The sequence below is a fragment of the Pseudophryne corroboree genome, chromosome 7, assembly GCF_028390025.1.
Source record: "Pseudophryne corroboree isolate aPseCor3 chromosome 7, aPseCor3.hap2, whole genome shotgun sequence".
NCBI lineage: Eukaryota > Metazoa > Chordata > Amphibia > Anura > Myobatrachidae > Pseudophryne > Pseudophryne corroboree.
This window is the reverse complement of record NC_086450.1, coordinates 81,992,395-82,005,664: the sequence shown is the minus strand read 5'-3', so window position 1 is coordinate 82,005,664 and position 13,270 is coordinate 81,992,395. Positions and strand designations below refer to the sequence as shown.

General features: G+C 46.2%; 1 protein-coding gene across 4 annotated transcripts in view; it reads left to right on the top strand.

Annotated features, from left to right (window-relative positions):
- Positions 1 to 13,270, top strand: part of OSBPL6 (oxysterol binding protein like 6) — a 520,623-nt gene that overhangs the window by 367,929 nt on the left and 139,424 nt on the right. For all 4 annotated transcript variants that reach the window (XM_063933384.1, XM_063933381.1, XM_063933383.1 and 1 more), the window contains one exon: positions 9,163 to 9,295. In XM_063933384.1, the coding sequence (XP_063789454.1) occupies positions 9,163 to 9,295 (133 nt within the window). The remainder of the gene's footprint in view (positions 1 to 9,162; positions 9,296 to 13,270) is intronic.

Below are 13,270 nucleotides of genomic sequence, written 5' to 3'. Positions count from 1 at the left end.
ACTCTGCCAGTGCGATCAGTTCAGTCCTTGTCGTTCCTGGTTTGACGTCACAAACACACCCAGCGTTCGCCCAGACACTCCTCCGTTTCTCCAGCCACTCCCGCGTTTTTCCCAGAAACGGTAGCGTTTTTTCACACACTCCCATAAAACGGCCAGTTTCCGCCCAGAAACACCCACTTCCTGTCAATCACACTCCGATCACCAGAACGAAGAAAAAACCTTGTAATGCCGTGAGTAAAATACCAAACTGCATAGCAAATTTACTTGGCGCAGTCGCACTGCGGACATTGCGCATGCGCATTAGCGACTAATCGCTCCGTTGCGAGAAAAAAATACAGAGCGAACAACTCGGAATGACCCCCAGTGTTTGTTCCCAGAGTGTAAGTGACATGTGTACCAAGTTTGTTTTAAATTGCTGCAGGCATTCCAGAGTTATGCTGTCTGCTGAAATACTCAGTGCTGCTGCTTCAGCCCTAGGTGTGCTAGGGGTGTCTTCCCCACACAGTGTTTGTTCCCAGATTGAAGGCATATGTGTACCAATTTTTGAGTACATTGCTCCAGCAATTCCGGAGTTATGCTGTCTCCTGATAAACTCTGTGCTGGGTGCTAGGGATTTCTAATTTTTTTAGTTGCCTCTGTGGGGTTTTAATACGCTTGTACTGTATGTCAAATTTCATGATCCTCGCTTGAAAATACCAGATATATAATTGGAGATACTGCAGGCGATAACTCCAATTGGTGGAGAGTCAGGGGCGTTTTAAGAGAGGAGGAGGCCCGTGTTCAGCCTCCTCCGTCGGGCCCCCTCCTCTCTGCCCGGAGCGCCGTAGAGTCTGAGCACTAGAGGGCTCAGACTCTACTGCGCATGCGCAGATCTCCGGGAAAATGTCGCGGCAGCCATTTTCCCTGAGATCTCTCTACTGTGCATGCGCAGAACGCCATGAAAATGGCCGCTGGGCCATTTTCACTGTGTTTTAGCGGCGCTGCGGATGCCGGCGCTGGACTTCGGAGGGGTAAGTATTTTACAAATGGGTGCAGTGTGTACGGTGGGGGCCCCCTCTGGACTCAGGGGCCCGTGTGCACCGCGCACACTGCACCCATTATAGAAACGCCAGTGTGGAGAGTATTGAACAAACACCAAAGTGGTACTCCTTTTTCTGGTAATACCATCCACAGATAACGATCAGTATTACCCAGCAATACCAAGACAATAAACAGTGGTCCATCGGAGCCCGCCCTGAGTGCCAGCTTCCAGCCTGTATATCAGCCCTTTCAGCATTTAGAACACATTTTATTTTAGAACCTTTATTCAGTAATCTCTTCAATAAGTACATAGACTCCCATGTGCCTTCCTCATGACAGATTTGATCCTTTATGCTTTATAACATTTATTGACTGTTGCATTTCTTATCACACTAAATTCTAAAACGTTGAAGGAACATCCTAAAATAGTGTCATGTTTTAAGATTTAAAGGGAAATTAATACAGGAATTTGTATGATTTTTTGTTTCCAGAATTAGATCCTATTATTTATTATTATTATTATTATTATTATTATTATTATGTCATTTAATTATATTGTAAAGAGTGCTACCATGGTCAGAAGATCATTTCTGTAACAGTGTGTGATATTATTGGGTGTAGTATGGTATGCTGGCGGCCGGGCTCCCGGCGACCAGCATACCGGGGCCGGAAGCCTGACCGCCGGCATGCCGACAGTGTGGCCAATGCAAATGAGCCCCTTGCGGGATTGCTGCGCTCGCCACGCTGTGGGCACGGTGGCGGGCTACGCGTGCCATACTATCTATTCTCCCTCCAGGGGGGTAGTGGACCCCCACGAGGGAGAAAAAGTGTCGGTATGCCGGCTGTCGATACCGATGGCGATGCAAGCACCCGCGGGTCGTTAACAACAGCCCCAGATCTTTTGAACATGCAAGAAGGTCTGGGGCTGTCGTTAGCAATTCGGCAGCATGGCCCCTGCTTCCCCACCGCCGTTCATAGCTGCCAGAATCGGCAAGTGTCTATGCACTTGCCGATGCCAAATCCCTGCCGGGCACAATGTGTCGTTCAGTGACACATCGTGCTGTGTGTACAGACCTTTACCCCGGGCTTTTAGCAAGTGGGTTAAGATCCCGGACCTCTTTAATTACTTAAGCTGGGCATACACTATGGCAAATGATCTGCCAGATCTGACTGGTTGGAATAAAAATCTTGTAATGGATTTGAGCAAATGACAATTGACTATTTGCTCCCAAACACTGGAAAAAATTGCGGATTTAACTAATTTGTATGAATGACAGTTTTTGTCCGTTTTCCAGTGTTTGAGAGAAAATGGTCGATTTGCTCTCATCCATTACCAGATTCTCATTCCAACCAGCCAGATCTGGCAGATGATCTGCCAGATAATTGTATAGTTTATACCCAGCTTTTATTGTGGTAAGTCCAGAGGGTTTATTTAATACATATTTCTGCTCACACCCCAGGAAGGTACGAACAGAAATCTGCAATAAGTGTACCTCCGGGACTTACCACTGCTTTACTGCGGGCGGTAGCTGTATAGCACTGGGCACCTCACCCAAAATCTATACCTTACCATGCCTTAACTGTGGGGCTTGCCGTGGGATATAGGGCTTACGGCTGGAGTCCGGGCACTTAACACGGCTGCTAAAAGCTCACGGTAAGTCTCGTGGCTAATTGAATATGTCCCAATAATATATATGCTGTGATTTCATGTGTATCTGTATAAACTGTGTCTGTAACTTCTATGCTATAGGCCTTCATTCTGAGTTGATCGCTTGCTAGCTACTTTTAGCAGCCGTGCAAACGCATTGTCGCCGTCCACGGGGGAGTGTATTTTTGCTTTGCAAGTGTGCAAACGCCTTTGCAGCCGAGCGGTACAAAAACATTTTGTGCAAAACAAGACTATCCCTGTAGTTACTTATCCTGTGCGATGAATCCAGTGACGGAGGTCCCAGAATTGACGTCAGACACCTGCCCTGCAAATGCCTGGACACGCCTGCGTTTTTCCATCCACTCCCAGAAAACGGTCAGTTGCCACCCATAAACGCCTTCTTCCTGTCAATCTCCTTGCGATCGGCTGTGCGAATGGATTCTTCACTAGAACCATTGCACAGCAACGATGCTCTGCGGTGCATACTCATGTTCAGTTTTGCCGTTTTTTTACCTGATCGCTGCGCAGCGAAAATCGGCAGCGAGCAATCAACTCGGAATGAGAGCCATTGGCCATATAGAAAAAAAAAATGAACGCGCAACAGTACCTGAAAGAAGATAATGCAGCCAATCAAAGAAATGTATTTATATAGTGGGTGTCGGGTCTGCTGTAGATAAATGGGTTGTAATTTTTTTTCTTTTTCGCTTTGAGCAAAATGTATAATGTTTCATATGTATGTGTGAGAAGGTTACGAAATGATTTTTCATGGACTGTGTTATAATCTGACTGAGCTACGACTTTAGCACTTAAAGATTTGTTAACACCTTTGAGTATTTTCTGTAGGAGAGGAAAAATACAAGGCTTCTTCGAAGGTTAAAGTGTACGAAGGTTTTTGTTTAAAGAGGTTGGCTTATCACAGCCGTTTGAATCCAAAACTGATATTCTCAGATAGGAACCATGGAGGTAGAATACATTGCGAAGGAAGAATACCTGACTTCAGTTCTGTTAAAAAGAAATCGTTTTACCTTGCAGCTCAGTGGCGCACCCAGGGGGGGGGGTTTCCGAGTACCCAGAAACCCCCCTCCACTAAAAAAAATAAAAATATTTTTTTTTTTTATTAGCTGCATGAGTATTATTAATGACTGTCTAGCGTCCTCTGCAGCCTGCAGCACTTGCTGCCACTGGTGGCACTTGCAAGTGCAATAAAAGTTTACTTTATTTTAATTATAGTACATATATATATCCATGTGCCTACATATATACACATGTATATACATACATACATACAAATAAACACACACACACATATGATATATATATATATACATGTGTATATATATGTGTACTGTATGTGTGTGTATATATATATATATGTATGCATGTTTAATATGCTATGTATATGTGTATATGGGTTCTCTACGATCTCCCGGCGACCAGCATACCGGCGCCGGGAGGCCGGCCGCCGGCTTACCAACAGTGTGGCGAGCGTAAATGAGCCCCTTGCGGGCTCGCTGCGCTCGCCACGCTACGCGCGCCACACTATTCTATTCTCCCTCCAGGGGGGTCGTGGACCCCCACGAGGGAGAATAAGTGTCGGTATGCCGGCGGTCAGGCTCCCCGCGCCGGTATGCTGGTCGCCGGGAGCCCGACCGCCGGCATACTGAAGACCACCCGTGTATATGTATGTGTGTGTGTATGTGTATATATATATATATATATATATATATATGTGTGTGTAGATATATGTGTGTGTATATATATATATATATATATATATATATATATATATATATATATGTAGAAGAGTCAGAACAAACAAATGTCCAAGACAGGACATGGCACTCCAGGACTTTAGTATAAATGATTTTAATGCATCCACTTAATCAACGACCTGCATCACTCCAACAGCCAGTGGTGCAGTGTAAACTGTGGCATAATGGCACAAGCATATATATGTGTAGATATATATATACACACACACACACACACACACACACACACACACACACACACACACACACACACACACACACAGACACACTAGTTTTATGGACCCAGCATATACTGGGTCACCTCAGTCCCCACCGTCCCCACCCCCGTGATTGGCTCCGCCCAGTTCTGGAAACCCCCCCAAGCAAATCCTGCGTTTGCCACTGCAGCTGTCCAGATCATGCAAGAAAAATTGCTGATGCGCTCGGCAGTATTTGATCCTACGACCTTGTGCACTGCAAACTAGTAGAGCACAACAGTTTAGTGGTTCAAAGGATGGTTTGTTACAGGGAGATGTACTAAGCAGTGAAAAGAGTGGAGAAGTGAGCTAGTGGAGAAGTTGCCCAATCAGCATTGAAGTAACATTTATAATTTGCTTACTATAAAATTATACAGAGCACCTGATTGGTTGCCATGGGCAACTTCTCCACCGACTCACGTCTCCTCTCTTTTCACTGCTTTGTACTGTACATCGTCTTGGTTCTGCATTATACTGTATATCCACCCACTTATTGGACACATCCAATTTCCTGCTGGCTGTGGGTATTTAAGGCAGGGTGCCAGTACTACCAGTGTCTGATTATTGTGGTCTAACCTTTAATTTAGCTATTTATGATTGCTGATGGATTTCCTGGACTTTGACCTTTGCTTTTTTGAGACGATTCTGGCACGGATACTCCTGGCTATGTTTCCCGACTTCAGCTTTGCATTATCCCTTTGCTGTGATGGGATCTGACATAGGTCAAAAAGATGAGACTGCAGACATTTGAGTTACTGCGACATCAATATCCCTGTGAATGAATCCTCCCGTCCACACCATGCGCAGCCTCTCTGTGTGAGACCCGGCTCTCTCCTAACCTGGCAACCCGCTGCATTGGAGTAAAGGAGACCATATTGGACATATATATAATTAAATCTAAACACCCTAGCTGTTATTATTTAGCTTAATAATACACAGGTTTTGCCACACTTTAATGTAAAAAGCGACATAAAAACTGCTGTATTTGCCAATACTTTGATGTATTTGAAAACATTGAGACATTTTTAACTAAAGAGAGCGTGCAGTAATTAAGCATGTGAAAACTCATGATGCGTTTAGTGTTTCAGTGGCCTAAAATTAGCGTAAAGCCTGGGCACGCTCCCTCCATGTTAACCAAAAAAAGAAAGAATGGACGACTTTTATTTTTTACTGCAACTCATTCCTCCCGTTTTCTGAACACTTTGGCGTGAAACAATCCATAGGGCATAATGTGTCCTACATTTTAAGTAATTACAAGGCATTAAAAAAAAAAAATCTTCAGAAATAAATGAAATCCCCCCCTTGGTGGGAACAAGCAGTGAGATACTTTGGAACATCTCTGGATGTTCCTGCCCTTGATAATTCTGTGAGAGCGGCACTTTCTGCTGCATTTTATTATTGGCTCAGCCAGACGTGATTTATACATTGGGTTTTGCAGCACTGATCAGGGAACAGACTCACCGAACATCAATAACAGCATAAAAACGCGCTCTCCGCTTTATAAGCCTGACATATTGAAATTACAGAACCTTTGTTTAAAAAAATTTAATTGTTTATGCCAGGGTTTCTCAAACGCATTCCTCAAGGCACCTTAACAGCACACTCACAGTACCTACCTGTAAAAAAGCATTTCAGGGAGATTGTGAGAGCAACACCTACTGAGTGCAGCACTAAAGTGGACGTACACTGCCTGAGAGGCGTGTCATAAAATGTACTTACCGTACATACAAATATAAATGAGCCCCTAAGCGGTTAGAGTATGGTGCATGTATATGTGTATATATATATATATATATATATATATATATATACTCTCAAGTGGTCATAAGAAATGTTATTTGAAAACACATATAGCCATAGGGTTCATTGGGCCTAATTCAAGGTTGATTGCAAAACAACATTTTCCTCTAATGGGCAAAACCATGTGCACTGCAGGTGGGGTAGATGTAACATGTACAGAGAGAGTTAGATTTGGGTGGGTTATATTGTTTCTGTGCAGGGTAAATACTGGCTGCTTTATTTTTACACTGCAATTTAGATTTCGGTTTGAACACACCCCACCCAAATCTAACTCTCTCTGCACATGTTATATCTGCCCCACCTGCACTGCACATGGGGGGTCATTCCGACCTGTTCGCACGCTGCCGTTTTTCGCAGCGCAGCGATCAGGTCACTACTGCGCATGCGTATGCACCGCAATGCGCAGGTGTGTCGTACGGGTATAAAGCGGATCGTTGCTGTGCGATGGATTTAACGAAGAATCCATTCGCACAGCCGATCGCAAGGAAGAAGGCATTTGTGGGTGTCAACTGACCGTTTTCTGGGAGTGTTTGGAAAAACACAGGTGTCTGACGTCAATTCCGGGACCGGACAGGCTGAAGTGATCGCAGCGGCTGAGTAAGTTCTGAGCTACTCAGAAATTGCACAAACTGTTTTTGGACCGCTCGGCTGCACATGCGATCGCACCCTTGCACAGCAAATATACACTCCCCAGTGGGCGGTGACTATGCGTTTGCACGGCTGCAAAAAGTAGCTAGCGAGCGATCAACTCGGAATGACCCCCATGGTTTTTCCCATTAGAAGAAAATGTTGTTTTGCAATCAACCTTTAATTAGGTCCATTGTGCCTTAAAACTAGGCTTACCATACTATCCCTTTAAACCAGGACACTCATGAATTGCACAGTGTACTTTTAATATTATATGTTACACTTTGTCTTTCACCTGTTCTTTATTGATTTTAATATTTCACAGTTACCGGCTTTTTAACAATGTGGAATTAAAAGTTATATTTTAAGTGTATATTTTTTTTGTATTAGTGCGTCACCACAAGTCCAATCCTTTTCCCTTTCTTCAAAACAAACCTTTATATATTTAGCACCAATATATTTTGTTGCAGCACCCCCAGACTTGATTTACTATAAGGATTACAGTATACTATGGGGTTTTCTTCTCATTCTATGATTCACAACATGGTACTAGTGCAGTAGTCACTCATGAATTACACAGGATCTGTGGCTGGCTGATTTAAAACCTGCATTTCACCTCATTTTTGGGGTCGGTCAGGTGAGACCAGTTTTTGGTACTTAGCACAAGCGCAAGAGCCATTTTGCACATGTGTGAATACGTCCGGCGGCATGGGATGCATGCCAGCATCAGACTGTCATTGGTTGACAATCTGATGCTATATAGGGGACTACAATGGGCTCCGCTTGAACAAATGGAGGCCGCCATTAAGGGGTAGGAAGAGGCCAGGGATCTCCGTCGTAGGACGGAGATTTCCTGGCCTCTGTGATGTGCGGCTTACGCGGCACTATGGGTGCTGCAAGCTACACGATGGTGGGTGCTTTGATTCGATGTTGCGTCCGAGGATGCAGGTCTGATCACTACTGCTGCAGGAGGCGTCTGCTTGTAATAGAGACTTCCGGCTGCATTTAGATACAGCACTATCACTGCTGCTCCAAAGAAACGGCAGTGATAGCTAATCCAGCTGCACGTGCATGACCCCCTTTATGCAGCTAGAGAACCTGTGTAATTTATTTATTTATTATTTATTACCAGTTATTTATATAGCGCACACATATCCCGCAGCGCTTTACAGAGAATATTTGCCCGTTCACATCAGTCCCTGCCCAAGTGGAGCTTACAATCTATTTTCCCTACCACATGTATACGCATACACATTCACACTAGGGTTAATTTGTTGGGATCCAATTAACCTACCAGTATTTTTTTGGATTGTGGGAGGAAACTGGAGTACCCGGAGGAAACCCACGCAAGTACGGGGAGAATATACAAACTCCACACAGTTAGGGCCATGGTGGGAATCAAACCCATGAACTCAGTGCTGTAAGGTAGTAATGCTAACCATTATACCATCCGTACTGCCAATGTAATGTCATTAGTGTCCCAGATTAAAGGGATAGCGTAGTAAGCCTAGTGAAAACCCATGCGGAGAAATGATCTCATATGAATGTCTATATCTCTCATAATGTGGGTTATGTGCAGTCAGGGAGATTTCTGCACTCTTCAGGGAGTCGGGGAGATTGTTACTTTTTCAGTGAGTCTCCCTGACATTCAGGGAGAGTTGGCAAGTACAGATAGTTCCACATACAGCTAGCCTCCCTGCACGTTAAACAGCCCTTCTAGTAACGCCATGCCGTGGCTTGACTTGGTAGCACCGAGCGTCTATTCGTGCTACTCTTTCCATTAAAATGCGTCTCATTCGCAAAACAATGCACATAGGATACACAAGCTGCATTTGCTGATTAACAAGATTTGTGGCATGCCTATATTCTATGTGCGACCGCAGCTGTATCTGCATACGTAATGCTACGCTACAATGTTTTCCTAGAAAATAATATAATAGTAACTATTGAGTTAAATTATATGACATTTGTTTTGTTCAATGCAGATTATGAATGCCTGTGTGTGTTTTATGAACACCATAGCTTATGTATGTATTTTTCATCCTTTACTCTTTAATAGGTTGCACAGAATAACTTCCTGTGGCAGTCTCCCATCCCATGCAGCAACAGTCTACCTGCCACATGCACCACTGGCCAGAGTAAGGTTGTGGCGTGGCTACAGGACTCGGAGGAAATGGATAAGTGTGCAGAAGGTATAGTATGTCATTTAGGCTACTGTAAGCAGTCAGAACGGAACCACAAAAAAAGGAAAGTTTTATTTTCCAGGCTCCATAACTGCCAGCCTTATTCTCCCAGGGCGTTCATGTTTATTAGTGGAGGAAAGGGGTGCGGACTGATAGGTTTATTTGCCTATATGGATCATGTAAGGAAATGACATGAAAAGAAACCTTGATATCAGGTGTGAATGTTCTGAGATAATGCCACTGGATTGCTTCACAAATAATTGCACAGAAAACCTGTCTTTGAATGCATTGCTCGTTACCTGGTGCTGTTGTGAACACCACATGACCATGCTGAAAGTCACACTTATTCATGATATTACACGAAGGTTGATTTGCTTCAAACTTTCGCACAGGCCATTAAGACTCTGAGGTGACTTCTAATATCCATAGTAATAATAACACATTTTATTTTAGAAAAAAAGTATAAACTGAAATCAATAAGGCTCAGGAGACACACAATAAGGGTGATTCAAGTAGTGGCTCGCCCTCAATGCACCGTTACGGCTGATCGCAACCTGCAACATACCTGTAGCTAGTTTTCTTGTAAGGTATAAATCCGATGTTTGGGGGACTTCACATGCGCTGGAGTCCGCTCGCTGGAGTCCTTAGCCACAGCATGATTGACTTGCTGCAGCATTTGGGGGCGGAGCAGGTGAGGCTACCGGGACCATTCTACAAATCGGGGGAATGTCGTCCCAGTGTTGTAGGTGTGTGCGAAGCCCAGGGTCTGCGTCGTCGGACGGTTCAGACGGTCAGTCTGAGTAAGCGATGGTGATCCGATGCTGAGTCTTTGGACACAGCACTCATATCGGAGACGCTGGAAGGAGATATCTTCTTCTGTATTTGCGTTTTGGTTGTACGGTATTGCGCGGCCAATTCCTTTGTGGCTGTGCAGTAGCAACCACATTGTAATCAGGCCCACTATCAGAGATATACCGATAAATACACAACACACAAGGGGGCGAATTGCGATGTGGTTGGAGTTGCTTTGTGTGCTGCAAAGTACAGATTACCTTAGGCATGTGCAGGCCCCATTCTGTGTGTGTGCGAACGGATCCTGCGACGTACAGTAGGAAGCAGTCCGGCATCAGTCTGTCAGTGATTGAAAGTCTGATTCAGTTTTGGGTGCGGCAACGTCCTCTGTTTGTGATAATAGAGCCATGTTGCCACTGTTTATGGAGAGGGAAGAAGTCGGGGATCTCCATCATTGCACGGAGGTTTCCTGGCCTCTGCGATGGGCGACGTGCGTGTCCCCATGAGTGCCACAAGCCGCCCAATGGTGAGTGAGTGAATGTCTGCGTCCTAGGACACAGCTCGGATCACTACTGCAGCAGGAGGCGTCTACTTGTAACAGATGCCTCCTGCTGCATTTACACACAGAGCTATCACTGCAGACGCCTCCTGCTGCATTTACACACACAGAGCTATCACTGCAGACGCCTCCTGCTGCATTTACACACAGAGCTATCACTGCAGACGCCTCTTGCTGCATTTACACAGAGAGCTATCACTGCAGACGCTTCCTGCTGCATTTACACACAGCTATCGCTGCAGATGCCTCCTGCTGCATTTACACACAGAGCTATCACTGCAGACGCCTCCTGCTGCATTTACACACAGAGCTATCGCTACAGACGCCTCCTGCTGCATTTACACACAGAGCTATCACTGCAGACGCCTCCTGCTGCATTTACACACACAGAGCTATCACTGCAGACGCCTCCTGCTGCATTTACACACAGAGCTATCACTGCAGACGCCTCTTGCTGCATTTACACAGAGAGCTATCACTGCAGACGCTTCCTGCTGCATTTACACACAGCTATCGCTGCAGATGCCTCCTGCTGCATTTACACACAGAGCTATCACTGCAGACGCCTCCTGCTGCATTTACACACAGAGCTATCGCTGCAGACGCCTCCTGCTGCATTTACACACAGAGCTATCACTGCAGACGCCTCCTGCTGCATTTACACACACAGAGCTATCACTGCAGACGCCTCCTGCTGCATTTACACACAGAGCTATCACTGCAGACGCCTCCTGCTGCATTTACACACACAGAGCTATCACTGCAGACGCCTCCTGCTGCATTTACACACAGAGCTATCACTGCAGACGCCTCTTGCTGCATTTACACAGAGAGCTATCACTGCAGACGCTTCCTGCTGCATTTACACACAGCTATCGCTGCAGATGCCTCCTGCTGCATTTACACACAGAGCTATCACTGCAGACGCCTCCTGCTGCATTTACACACAGAGCTATCGCTGCAGACGCCTCCTGCTGCATTTACACACAGAGCTATCACTGCAGACGCCTCCTGCTGCATTTACACACACAGAGCTATCACTGCAGACGCCTCCTGCTGCATTTACACACAGAGCTATCACTGCAGACACCTCTTGCTTCATTTACACAGAGAGCTATCACTGCAGACGCCTCCTGCTGCATTTACACACAGCTATCGCTGCAGACGCCTCCTGCTGCATTTACACACAGAGCTATCGCTGCAGACGCCTCCTGCTGCATTTACACACACAGCTATCACTGCAGACGCCTCCTGCTGCATTTACACACAGAGCTATCGCTGCAGACGCCTCCTGCTGCATTTACACACAGAGCTATCACTGCAGACGCCTCCTGCAGCATTTACACACAGAGCTATCCCTGCAGACGCCTCCTGCTGCATTTACACACAGAGCTATCGCTGCAGACGCCTCCTGCTGCATTTACACACAGATCTATCGCTGCAGATGCCTCCTGCTGCATTTACACACAGATCTATTGCTGCAGACGCCTCCTGCTGCATTTACACACAGAGCTATCACGGCAGATGCCTCCTGCTGCATTTACACACAGAGCTATCACTGCAGACGCCTCCTGCAGCATTTACACACACAGCTATCACTGCAGACGCCTCCTGCTGCATTTACACACAGAGCTATCGCTGCAGAAGCCTCCTGCTGCATTTACACACAGAGCTATCCCTGCAGATGCCTCCTGCTGCATTTACACACAGAGCTATCCCTGCAGATGCCTCCTGCTGCATTTACACACAGAGCTATCTCTGCAGACGCCTCCTGCTGCATTTACACACAGAGCTATCCCTGCAGACGCCTCCTGCTGCATTTACACACAGAGCTATCACTGCAGACGCCTCCTGCTGCATTTACACACAGAGCTATCGCTGCAGACGCCTCCTGCTGCATTTACACACACAGCTATCCCTGCAGACGCCTCCTGCTGCATTTACACACAGATCTCTCGCTGCAGACGCCTTCTGCTGCATTTACACACAGCTATCGCTGCAGACACCTCCTGCTGCATGTACACACACAGCTATCACTGCAGACGCCTCCTGCTGCATTTACACACAGAGCTATCACTGCAGACGCCTCCTGCTGCATTTACACACAGAGCTATCACTGCAGACGCCTCCTGCTGCATTTACACACACAGCTATCACTGCAGACGCCTCCTGCTGCATTTACACACAGAGCTATCGCTGCAGACACCTCCTGCTGCATTTACACACACAGCTATCCCTGCAGACGCCTCCTGCTGCATTTACACACACAGCTATCGCTGCAGATGCCTCCTGCGGCATTTACACACAGATCTATCGCTGCAGACGCCTCCTGCTGCATTTACACACACAGCTATCCCTGCAGACGCCTCCTGCTGCATTTACACACAGATCTATCGCTGCAGACGCCTCCTGCTGCATTTACACACAGAAATATCGCTGCAGACGCCTCCTGCTGCATTTACACACAGAGCTATCACTGCAGGCGCCTCCTGCTGCATTTACACACAGATCTATCGCTGCAGACGCCTCCTACTGCATTTACACACAGAGCTATCGCTGCAGACGCCTCCTGCTGCATTTACACACAGAGCTATCGCTGCAGACACCTCCTGCTGCATTTACACACAGAGCTA